General features: G+C 35.2%; 1 protein-coding gene across 1 annotated transcript in view; it reads right to left on the minus strand.

Moving 5' to 3' along the window:
* CRPPA (CDP-L-ribitol pyrophosphorylase A) overlaps positions 1-13174 on the minus strand; it is a 125392-nt gene that overhangs the window by 64585 nt on the left and 47633 nt on the right. Inside the window, exon 5 of the mRNA XM_086742529.1 lies at positions 8482-8527. Within this exon, the coding sequence (XP_086598655.1) occupies positions 8482-8527 (46 nt within the window). The remainder of the gene's footprint in view (positions 1-8481; positions 8528-13174) is intronic.

The raw sequence follows: 13174 nt of genomic DNA on the forward strand, positions 1-13174 counted from the left end.
TGAATAAAGATCACAATTATCATATCTTAGGTAATTAATACTATAAGAGGAAAACGTATCTGAATGGCAAATAGGTTTCAGCCTATAGATAATTTTTTTTTTCTCTTAATTACACATATATATGTATACATGCCTTTGTTTTTGTAAACATATGTTCATACTGCACCATTCGTGGTCTGTCATTACAATTTCTACTATTTTGGAAAGACATCCTATTCATCAAAACACTTTTGAAGTTTGCAGTGAATTCAAAAGAATAAATGAATTTATCAGAACTCAATTTTCACTTTCTACACAGCAATGGCTTGATTGCTCTGTAAATTGAGTATGGCTCTCCCTGGAATTTTTAGTATACCATAATATATATGTTTCTATCACTGTAAACACAAGAAAAATTAAATAAGAACTGCCAATCAACTAGTTAATTCATGCTCAATAGAATGAGTTGAAATTGTTATCCGTCTAACATAGGTAACCAAAAATACCTACCAATTTTCTGGTTTTTCATTCCACATTTTTCTGTAGCCACAAAAACCAAAAGCCAAATTTGACACTGCCCCTACCAATATTAGCATACAAGAAAGAGAGGAACATTTTGTGGTTTTGTAAGGAAGAGGGTTGTTTTCACCTGAAAATAACTATTCTGAGGAGTATCTCTCTACCTGCCAGTCTACTTTGTCTCACAACAAAGAACACCCACTGGTTAGAGTGTGCCCATGAAACTGCAGCCTACCTCCAGTAAGGTATCTGTCCTTGATACACAAGGCTTATGTCAATTTCTTTTTTTTTTAATAAAAGTAATGTAGGTTCTTCATATAACTCAAAACATAGTATGTAGCTCCCAACAGTCAAAAAGCTTGAAGGCATTATGGTATTTTTCTTGGCACTTGCAAAACATAATTGTATCTACATCAGCAGGTACTGATTTAGCTAAATGTGAGGGCAAAATATCCAATCTACAAGTGCACGCTCTTGTGACAAAGTTACTGCAGAAGAAGAGCCCTTAAGAAAAGACAAAAAAGAAGGAGAGCGAGTCAAACTCTAAGTTATAAAATTCTACTAAGAAGCACCATTTAAAGTTTACATGCTGGAACTAGAGTTCAAAGATACCTCCCCCGAGGGCAGTAGTCCTAATGGAAATTTTTTAGGATGTTTTGTATTAGTCTGATCTTAACTACATTTCTAGATGAGTCACCCTTATTGTAAGACAATGTTTTCTTCAAGACCATTAAAAATAGGCGTGTGCCACCTTGCCTGCATAGTCTACAAGTTCATACCTGCTTAACTAAAGAAAAGCATTAAATGTACTGTTTATAAACCAAGCGATGGTAGGACTCAGACTTTCATAATACACTTGTGAAAGAGACTTGAGGAAGTAAGCCAATTAATAAGACAAGTTTTAAGAAAATAGTCTCAAAAGATAAATAACTCATTAGTCTATTTACGTTAGTGAAGTGTTTCCTTGTATTGCCTTGAATATGAATCTTATACATACTATATGAATCTTATACATACAATATCTAAAGTAGAAAAATGTATGTATGCATGTATGTGTTTCTTACTTCCACCTGAGACAAGTTTAGCAAGCTGAAATTTGTCAGTTATTATGTCTCATTAGGCCAGCAGTTAAAAATCTAGCTGGGCTTCTATGAAATATTTGGGACTTGTTACTTACATAGAATTACATTTGTAATATAGCTGACTAAAGAAGCAGTCTCATAATTATCATCACATGACAAACTGTGTTTTTTCAGACATCATTTAATTGCCAAACATGTATTACCATAATAATTTTTCTTGTATTTCATTTGATTAATTACAGAATTAATATTTAACACATGGACAATAGATAGAAATGCAAGAGTTCCTCAAAAATAAACAGGAGAGCGAAAGAACATGTCAAACAGAACCACAAGGAACCTGTTCCTTAACAAAACTGTCTAGAGGCACAAGTGTAACCTTAATATTCTAGCATTTAAGTATTTAAAGATCTGTTGAAGTTCATAATTCAAAGCAAAAAAAAAAAAAATACTATTTGAAACCCAAAAGAGAACAACTGGGTGAATAATTATCATCAAAACAAATATTTTTAATATAGCTTAAATGGCTTTTCTAAATATAACCAACTGGTTAACAGAAAATACAACTGTCATTCTCTGAAGTTGAAGGAAATCAAGTTTTGGTCACTAATAAATACAGCTGTAGAGGACCTGATATTTGGAACTGTAGTCACAAGATTAAATGTGTACACTCAAAGGTTCTTCATCACTTCTCAATTCATCCAGTAATATAATGTGCATCCAGCAAAGTAAATTGGATCACTTAATAATAAAGAAATCAGTTGTGAAGAATGTAATAGTAGTTGGGAGCAGGTGTTAGGGCAATGCCCTTAGTACCCTACACCCTTCCAGCTCATACCTTTAGCTTCTGGGACATCTCCAGACGACCCTGTCCACATGCAGGGTGGCATGCTGAGAGGTGGTACCTGGCAACCCAGCCTTACAGTGTCATGCAGGACCTCCCCTTCATGCACTTTACGTGGCCTGAACCTGAAGTATGAATTCACCCAACTATATGATACAGGACTGTACTATTCAGTGTGTAATGCTGCATTTCGGTCCTGTGTCCTCTTCAACAACTTGACACAAAGAAGAACCATCATGTAGTTCACCACCCCACGGGTAACACCATTTATACCTGAAGTGATATATAGTATGAGGAAGAAGCACCCTCTTCTCCATGTAGGCAAGAAAGATTGCTGCCAGCTATGCTCAGGAAGGTTACAAACACACTAGCAGCTAGTGCCAAGCAGAAATAAAAGAAAGGTGTTTTAATAAGGCAAAAAACACAGTAAATTCCACATGGGAAGGCATGTATTCCTGTCATATATATGCTCTTCTAGAGTTCCTGGCACCTCATCATCATCCAAAGGAAGGAAAAGGGAAGTAAAGGAAAGGAAAAAGATGAGGTAGATATCCAGAAAACCTGTCACTGAGGATGCCTCTAAGGGGGAACAGTATGAGAAAATTCACAACCATGTGGGTCTTGTGAGCCATGGATAGCACACGGGTACACTGGGGACTTATGCTGGCCAAGTTTGTATCTCTAGACCAATCAGAATCAGCAGAAGGCCCTTCCTCGCTCCAGAGACTGTTACTGGAAGCCTCAGAAGTAACACTAAAACAGGAGGGAACAAGAGGATGGTATTCCACAGGTCAAAAAATACATTCTGCCCTTAAATATGCTTTCAAGTTTGGCATAAAATGCTTACCTAATATTAATTTGCATGGCTCAGTTGTTCACTGCAAAAATAAATTACATAAACCCAAAGATCTGGCATTTGAAGCCTTTCGAATAGCATAGAACAGGTAAGGCACAACTATCAAACTGCAGGCTTGGAGTGCCTAAAGTGTCTATTCAAAACCCCATAAAGATAATTACTTATGTAAGATAAATCTGTTATGAGGTGTCCTAATTAGCTATGGAAGACTCTTATTACACCACTTGCATAAGGAGTAAAGAACATGTAAGGCTTTCCCTTCCTTAAATCACGCGATGCAGCAAAAAGTAAATCTAAACTTCAAAGAACTTAAAGTACAGTTTTTCATACAGATCAGGCATAATAAAAGACTATTGTGGTTACTGAAGCAGATATATTGCATGCTGCCATAGTAACAGAACAATAGATAAGTGAAGATCAAGTAAGGCATTAGCCTGATTTACCACCACACAAGTCTTCATTTTTCCTTTAAGCTACATAAACTTTTTATGATAATCAACAGCTGGAAAAGACTATTTGCTTTAGTGAAAACAAAAAATACAGTAACATGATGAAATATGCATGTAAAATACTTATCAACAGCATGAAGAGCATGACTGGTCATTTACAGCACTTTTGCTCCAGTTATAAAAACAAATAGTTAAATTTAGTGAATGCTCCTTTCATTTGAATAAGCTGCATCCTCATTTTCTACAGTTTTAGAGAAAGCTGCTTGAAATGGTTCTTATTTTTAAAAGAAATAATAAACAGTCTTCTTTTATGACTTGTGAGATTAATGAAGCCCTTACACAGAAACATGGAAATTCATTTGCATGAAGGTCATAGTGTTGTTCCAGGTTTATAATTTTTTGTATGAAATAACAGTGTTCACATGTTACATAAAATCAGCATAAAAAAAACATTTTTAAGCATAACTTTTCAAAATATTACAAATTTACTTGTTCTTCTTTTAAATGTTCTATAAAGAAGAAGGGATAGCGCTAATTAAAAGAATACAAGGAGTCGCTTTTATAAGGATGAAAGGGCAGCAGAGGGAGAGCACAGAAGCCATTTTTTTTCACACTGTATTTATTTCTAGTTTCCCCGCAAGATGCGTGATGACTCAGTTCCCACCTTCACAAGAGCTGCTCTGTAGTGATGGGGATATGAGGGGAAGGAGGCATAAGCAAACTGGACAGCTGAATGACGGGAGCAGGGTGCTGTCTCCTTCTCTAGCTACATAAAGCAATGTATTTTACACAAGGTGTCCATCTGGCTTTCCCCTTGTCCACTAGAGAAGAACGTTATCTAGTAAAGGATCAAATAAACTGCAAGAAGATGAACAAGAGCTTTTTAAAAATATAAATCAGCACTGCTTTGATTCTGCTTTTCCTTTAAAGTTTACATACCCACAGTACATCCTGAAGGTCCTCTCAACTAAATAACTGAAATATTTGAGTAATACTGAATGGCACAGTTCAATAAATTGGCCTTTGTATTACAAAAGAAGTACCATCTACAGTTCAGTTCAAGGAGAATGGAAATGAAAATTGATCTACTTGATCCAGTAATGACTGACAAATTGACATTAAATACTGAAAACATATATGGTAAATAAATATGAAAAATACACAGGAAAAAGGAAAATAAGATCAAAGTTAACATAGACCTATGAGTTTGGTGAGATTTTTTCGAAGTTTAATATTGAACCTTTCATCAAGATATGATCAACATAGTACGTTCATTGAGCTGATTCATGGCATTTACACCATTTTATGCTGCAATTAATGGCTTCAGCAAGCTTGACTGACAGAAGTACAACAACTCTTGTTTCGGCAAATATTTACAAATATTGTAACAGAACAGCACATCCAAGAGGCTGAATCAGCTTTCTACGCTTCCTTATTAACATTATAGTCACAAGGAATTTTTCTTAAAGTATAGATAATACTTAAGTATAGATATCTTAAGTATAGATAATATTTAAAATTACAGACAATACTTAAAATTAAAAGAAGTCTGTACTGTAAAAGCATGCATCCTCTCTATTAGAATTAGGAATTCAGTAAGAACAGTGTAATGGGATCTATATTTAAATTGAAAAAAAAAAGAATTTCATTTTTTGTATAATTACTTTTGCACTTCCGAAAGATTAGAAGCTTTCCTTTCGATCTATCATTGATCTATCATTCAAAGTAAAGTATTAGTGCCAATTCCTATTCATCAAGAAGATGAAATCATTGCTTAGTTTTATATCATACTGTACCATGAAATCCCTCTTTTGCACACTGATTCATTCTATTTACTATTTTTTTGTCTCATATGACAAACACAATAACAATATTTGAGCTTTCAAAATCTATATTAAAACTGAAGTGTTCTATCCAAGGAAAGATCACTAAAAATTGAATGAAAACTACTACAAACTTGTCTGAGAACACAAGAATTTCAGAAAAATAATTAAAAAAATGCTTTGATAATCACTGGGCAAACTCAAGAACTTCTTATCTAGATTTATTCGTGAAAACCTTTTACTGGCACAATGAATTCTGTTTGCATAAAGAGTCTATTCAAAACCCCACAAAGATAATTAATTATGTAAGATAAATCTTGTAAATATGTAAGATAAAGTTTGTAAATATCCAATAGCTATCTAAAATAAGTGGACAAGATTGAGAAACTGCATATTTTGAAAATGTTTTTCCAGATTAATTTATGGAAATACCCATTTTCAAAGCTTCCTATAAGCTTGAACAAGTTAAAAATACTGTTCTGAAAATATTAACCCAAGTAATTTCTGAGATTAAATACTCTTTTCAGTAACTCAATAAAAGCTGATGAAAAATGGCATTTATAACCCAAGAGATGCTCATATTGGCAATCTCAGCTGAACAAATGATTTCTGGGAAATCAGTCTCCCTTCCAACCTCCCACTTTCGTAATAAAAAATCTGAGAGCCCTAAGAATTTCCAGGCTTTCCAGATGTATAAATGGAATTTTGTGTATTTCAGTTGTGTCCATTGTGAGTTCTCTTTTTGCTGAACACCTCTGAGGAAGAGTACGGCTCCATCTTCTTCACTCCACCCCATCTGGCATTTATACACATTGCTAAGATCCTCTTGAGCCTTCTTCAAGCATAACAGTCCAAGTCCTCATAGCATCTCCTCATATGACAAATGCTCCACTACTTTAATCATCGTCATGGCCCTTTGCTCAACTCTCCAGTATGACCATGTGTCTCCTACTCAGGGGAGCCCAGAATTGGACCCAGCACTCCAGATGTGACCTCACCAGTGCTGTGCAGAGGTGAGGTCCTCGACCTGTTGGCAATGCTCTGCCTAGTGTAGCCCAGGGGGTTGTTGGCCTTCTTTGCCATAAGGGTGCATTGCCAGCTCCTGTTCAATTTGTTGTCCACGAGGACCCCCTAGGGTCTTTTCTGCAGCTCTGCTTTCTAGCTGGTCAGCCTCCAGCCTGTAATGGTGCTTCCCAAGTGCACGAGTCTGCATTTCCCCTTGGTGAATTTCATGAGACTCCTGTTCACCCAGTTCTCCAGCCCATCAAGGTCCTTTGAATGGCAACACAACCACCTGGTGTATCAACTACTTCTCCCGATCTTATAACATCTGCAGACTTTCTGAGGGTGTGCTCTGGCCTATTATTCAGGTCATTAGTGAAGATTTTAGCAAGCATTGACCCCTAGGGTAGACTACTAGTGACTGGGCTCCAGCTGGACTTCACTGTTCGAGCCTGGCAGTTCGGTCAGTTTTCAATCCACTTCACTGTCCACTTTTCTGGTCTGTACTTCATCAGTTTGTCAACGAGAATGTCATGGGAGACAGTGTCAAAAGCCTTGCTGCAATCAAGACAAACCACATCCACCGCTCTCCTCTCATACACCAAGCTAGTCATTTCATTGTAGAAGGTTATCAGGTTGGGCAGGCATAACTTCCCCTTCGTAAATTCATGATCACTACTCCCAGTCACCTTCTTGTCTTTAATATGTTTGGAAATCCTAAGCTTGAAAGCCAGAGGAGCATGGAACCTCTGAGAATCCTACTCAAAATAAGATTTTCAAAAATTCCAGGCCTCCAGTTATGGAGATTAGAGCCCATTCCCCATCAAACCCAGAACTTCCAAGGTATCCCAGCCCTATTTCCTTGATAGATGACTGAAAAATTCAGTCAGGTAGTTCTAGCAATGCATATCATATGCAATATTTGCTCACTGTAATAACCAGAAACTTAAAATTTGTTGCATTCTTGGAGGTCTAGCAAAGCAGCATGCAGAATATAACAGCAATATCTGAGCTCTGTTTAAGCTTGTCTGCAGTGACTGAGCTGATCTTGGCATGGTCAGAAGCTAAGCCTATACTGGATCTTGTAACAACACATGAGCCACCAAAGTGAACAACTAGCCAGGTGCTCGCCATGCCCTAATAGGACATGGGATTTGCTCTGTTTTTCTTAAATAGAAACCACACTCTTCTCTGGAAAGATATTTTTAATCCAAAGGGAAGTCCGTTTCTCTTCATCAGTTTCTGGGCTTTTACTCCTCAGTTCTCAATAAGAAGTCAAGCAAGAGTCCCCTGAATCAGTGCCTATCAGTTTACAATAACCATCAGTGTGCTTATTATATAGCACTGTAGATTTCTTCCTTTCTATATTGTTTTTAGATTGGGTCAATCTAAATAAAGACTAAATCTAGTCTGTATATTAAACTGCTATAAAACCACTGTTACCAGCACAGGAAAAGGTTAAAAAGCAGTTCAACAAAGTATTTATAAATTAATAGGATACCTCAATATCAGATAAATGCTACATCAATTTAGGTAACAAGCTGCTGTATGTAAAAGAGTGAAGAGCCCTGAAGAGTTAATATTTAATTTTCAGTCTACTACTTAGATTAGAAAGATGGAACACATTCAGAATTGAACTGCAAATGAAAGAAAAAAATGTTTATTCCTTATAAAGCCATTCAAAATTAATCTCGGTTTGACTCTTTAATACATACAGCTTTTTACAAGGTTCTCTATTTTAAGAGAGGTAAATAAAGGTAAATAATGCATAACATAAGTAATCCAGTGAACAAGCTAAAACAACTTGCCTAAGCACATTTTATGCATCATAAAACTTTTCTTAAAAGACTTTTAGTTCTATAGTACACAAGATTCTTAATTAGACTCAGGAATATGCAAACTGACAACCACAAGGACAAACACATACCCTTAATAATCGATTCAGCTGCGTACAGATCCCGCTTGTAGGTCACCTAAAGGACAGACAAGTCTCATTAGATTTAACACAGCAGAAAGGAATGTAAAACCAATAAAACAATGCCCTGAAGGCAATTCTTTACATTTTAAATACTATAAACAAATTATATTTTCAATTTTTTAATTCTGGTAAAGTATCACTGGCAGGTCATGAGAACACAAGTTGCAGAAATCAACAGAGACTCAAGAGAAACCTTTTTTTAAATACTTAGATCTGCTTAGAACTCATCTGAAACCCAAAACTATTTTTAACCCTTTGAACAGTCAGAAAAACATGATATTGCATCTGGTTTCACACATCCATTCTACTCTATAATGCTATTGTGAAAGAGATTAATTTCTTATAGGACTTGTGATCATAAAAATGACAGTCAAGGAGGAGTCTTGCTATTTCTTCTATTAACAAAGGTGTAATTTTTCAGTAGTGCAAGACTATTACTGTTAATGAGAGTTCAATTAATCAGTGAGAGTCAGTGAGACTACAGGAGGCTTTGCATGAGCTTTCAGAGGATTAAAAATCATCAAGACCTTCTTGAAGATATTAATCAAGTTAGATGGACAGTAAGATGCTGAATATTTACTTGGTGCTTGCAAAAAACACCTCTCATATCTGCCTTTCTAGCCTCATGGTGGTTGACAGTCCCAGTATTAGGCTTTGCAAATAAAAATAACAGAAAACTAAAGACAGCATCTACCCAACACATTAACAGACTTTGCTAGCAACGTCTTTGCAATGACATGCAGTGACATGAACTGATATCAGAATAACTCCTAAATGTTTTTACTAACTCCTCCTAACTCCTCTTTGTTTTTACTCTAACCTCCTTTTATGTTAAATAAAATATTACTGGATTTTCTACATTTGTTTCTCTAGAGTCTGAATAACATTTTTTTTCTTTTTGAAATGGACTGAATAGGATTCCAAAAGCTTTTGTGCTGCAAAGTAAATCTTACAGCAGAAACAGACCATTGTAGGTATTAGCATTTTAGTCTCCAAGTCAATGCTTATTTAACATAAGGATCCTCGTAACCACTTTCCTTTCCATTGCATAAATTAAGCTGTGTATTGTAGTCAGAAATGGATGAATAATATTATCTTTCGCATTATTCATCATTTATCCAAGGAATTATATTCTTTCAAAATTAAAAATTAACTTACTTCCCTACAGCTTGTCCTGCAGGAGAAGCAGCTAGAGAATGAATCTAGGCTGAGAAATCTTAGGTGTCTGAGTTTACATACTGTTGGGAAGTATCAATGTCTTGAATTTAAATAAAGAACTATCAAGTGACCAATTTTGTTGCAAGGCTTCTTCCTAATTACCTGTTTCGAGAAAGCTTTTATACCGAACCTTCAGTAAATCTGTAATAGATTACCATCTAAGAATCTTTCAAGAAACAAGACTATTTAAGCTCTGTCAAAAATGGTCTCACATCTACCACAGCACAAAAGAATAAAAAAATTAAGAATGAACCTTTAAAATCACTTCTGAAATTCTGAGCCAGACATCAACTAATAGTTTTTAGGGTGGTTTCCTAGAGAAATAAATCATCTGAGACCATATCACATGATTCATATATGTTTCTTTCACAAACTTTGATCCATTAAGCTAACTTCAGACAAAAGTTCCTCTAAGTTTTATGAAAATAGTAAAGTTGACAGAGAAAAAAACCCTGCCAGCTACCACAGGTGACCACCACTTACCAGTCAGAAACGGAGGGATTCTCTACACCTCTTTCAATATTGACTAAAACACTAAATCCAACCAAAGTTTCTCCTATGTTGATTAAGAGGTGATCTTGCAACTATGATGAGACTTATTCAAAAGGCAGGCAATCACGACAGAGACACCCTTTGGTTTACTTATAACCATTGATTGTTTCAGTATGAATTTGTTCTGAACAACTTTTAAGGCTAGTTAGCACAATAGTTTACTGTTCTGAGCAGCTATATGGCTTTATTTCTAGTTTCACTAAAGTGGATTTGTATGCTAGGCTCAACTCAGCTGGAAGCAATTTGCATCTAGCCAGATCAACCAGGAAGAATACCTTAACTGCCACTCTATACCAGAAAGCAAGATGGCACTCTCCACAGCCCAGGCAAGGTGCAAAAATCACAGTGGAAAAAGAATAAGCAAGAAAAATTACACACAGGAGTTCTCTCTCACTTCACAGAAGAGAGATATTCTACCTCATCATTGCTGGCTTTTTTTTCAGTTCACATTACTAAGCTAAATCTCTACGGACTTATCAAATCACCACTTAATCTTCTTTTTCATGCTCTTCTCTGAACCTTCTCTATTTATTAACAGATGCACAGAGTTTGAGTCTAGATTTGACCATGGTATTCTAGATGCACTTGTGGTACTAGAACATCTCTTTTCTAATTTCGTATTTTTGTCTCTATATCCATGTCTGCCATAAGGTATTTTGCCCACAGTGGAAACTTGCTGTCCTCTGTGATTCCTACACCACTTTCACAGTCACTGGCTTCCTAGAACAATTGTCTAAATATCACCTATACTGCTTCTGTTTCTAAAAAGACTTATTTATATTTGGCTGCAATGAAAAGTATAGCTTTTGCTTAAATTATTTACCAAGCAATCCTTATCAATAGGTTACTTTTGATCAATTATATTTTATTTATAAATCTTTAAATCTTTTTGTTGTCTGCAAACTTTATCAGACATACATTAAATAGCTTAGAGACAATAACAGTTCCTGCAGAACTGTATGTGACAAGAATTCTCTTTTGAAATATATCAGTTACCCAATATTTAATCTCTTTAATGAGGACTAGTAAAATTACAATGATCCTATTTTTAATTAAGATGTGATGTAGTAACAAGTCAAACTTCTGCCAACCGATATTGTATCAGCACTACCGTTTTTATCAGCCAAGACTACAATCTTGTGAAAAAGGCTTCAGTTTCACAAAATAAGGAAATTCCATGTTGGTTGACACTGATTACCTTACCTCCTTAACTCTTTATTATAATCACGTTCTGCCTGTAGCACTGCACCCTTTAGTTTTGTTGATCACTATCAAACTCACAGGATTCTAATTACTCAGATTCTCCCTCTTCATGTGACAACATTAATTTTCATTTTGTCCTCTCGAGCATGTAGTGTTCCAAGATCTTTTGAAAGTTACTGCTGCAATCCAGAATATTGCTAGGCCAAACACTAAAACTTGACACAAATACCTCACTATCATGGAATATGAAATCATCATCTGCTTATTTGTCAAAGGCAGAATAGTCTTACTTATTAAACATTTCTCTACTGTACAATAAACAATAAACTGTATCTACTTAATAAAGCCTCAAAATCATCAGACAAGGGCTTGTTTGTTTGTTTTCCTGTGTGCCCTTCTCTGCAACTCTTCACTACCTAAGAAGAATTTCTTTTAAAAGTTCCCCAAACTTAGTCCCATTTAATGCTTAAAAGTCTTCTTCAAACTGATTTAGTTTGATGAACATTTCAGATATACAAAACTGTATGTTAAATGCAAAATATAACTCTTTACTAAACTAACACAATAAAATTACGATCAGATACACACACAAAATGCACTGCATTTTAGTTTACTGAAGATAATTTTCCTCTATTATACTAAGGTATCATACAGATTTCCTGTGTATGGTATATTTTTGTAGGACTAGAAAATAACCTGTTGCTTTTTTAGAAAAGGTGAAGATTTTTCACACTATCAGCATTAAGTCTATAAATGCATATCAATCTTTTTAAAATGTCCTTACAATGCAGTTTTCATCTGCATTATCCACACACATACTAACTCCAACAATTACATTCTGTTACATTTAAGGTCATTTTGTTCCAAAGGTGTCAAGCACAGAGAAACTGAAAATGTGGTGTTGATAGTATCATTCTGTTTCCTTTTTTGGCATCCTGATCCTAAATATCTTATAAATAGTTATATAATAAATACATTTATAATAGAACTTACAAATATTTATAACACTGAAGTAATTTGACAGTTCCTGCCTGGTTGTTTTTACTACAAACAATGATTTTAGTTTTGTAATTTGTTACCAGAAAGTAAACAAACCATCTCTTGCTTTAGCTCCAACAGTAGGTGACTTTGAAATGTTGCTTTTCTAATATGCTGTAAGTAGACAGCACTCAGGTACAATAATTAGAGTTAACTCAAGGAAACAATATATATGCACACATAAGTAACTTTTTCCCACAGCTCTGAGTCATTTAATGTTTTGTAGGTTGTGCACTTAATAAATAAACAAATTCTTACAAATATCAGATCTGCTCTTTACAGATCCATGGTACACATAGGATGAAACTGGTTTGTAATACTTGGACTTTAGAAACTGTTCTCCACCTGTTAATTGACTCTAGCTTTCCTGTTACACATCCTCTGAAACCTCAACTGAACAATGATTATGTATTTCAGTTCTCATTCATCTGGACAGAGTATCTTTTTTGCCTCTTGTTGAAAAAAGTAAGACTGGGGCCATTGGGAGCACATCAGTTCCTGTCATACGAAGTGTAATTTATCTCAGAATTGAAAAGCCTTACAGACAAAAACAACATATTACAAATTACATTATTATGACAGCTAAGGAAAGACAATTCTGCTTCTGAAAGGTGATTAGTAACAAACAGCA

This window comes from Chlamydotis macqueenii, chromosome 2 (genome assembly GCF_036417535.1).
Source record: "Chlamydotis macqueenii isolate bChlMac1 chromosome 2, bChlMac1.mat, whole genome shotgun sequence".
Taxonomy (NCBI): Eukaryota; Metazoa; Chordata; class Aves; order Otidiformes; family Otididae; genus Chlamydotis; species Chlamydotis macqueenii.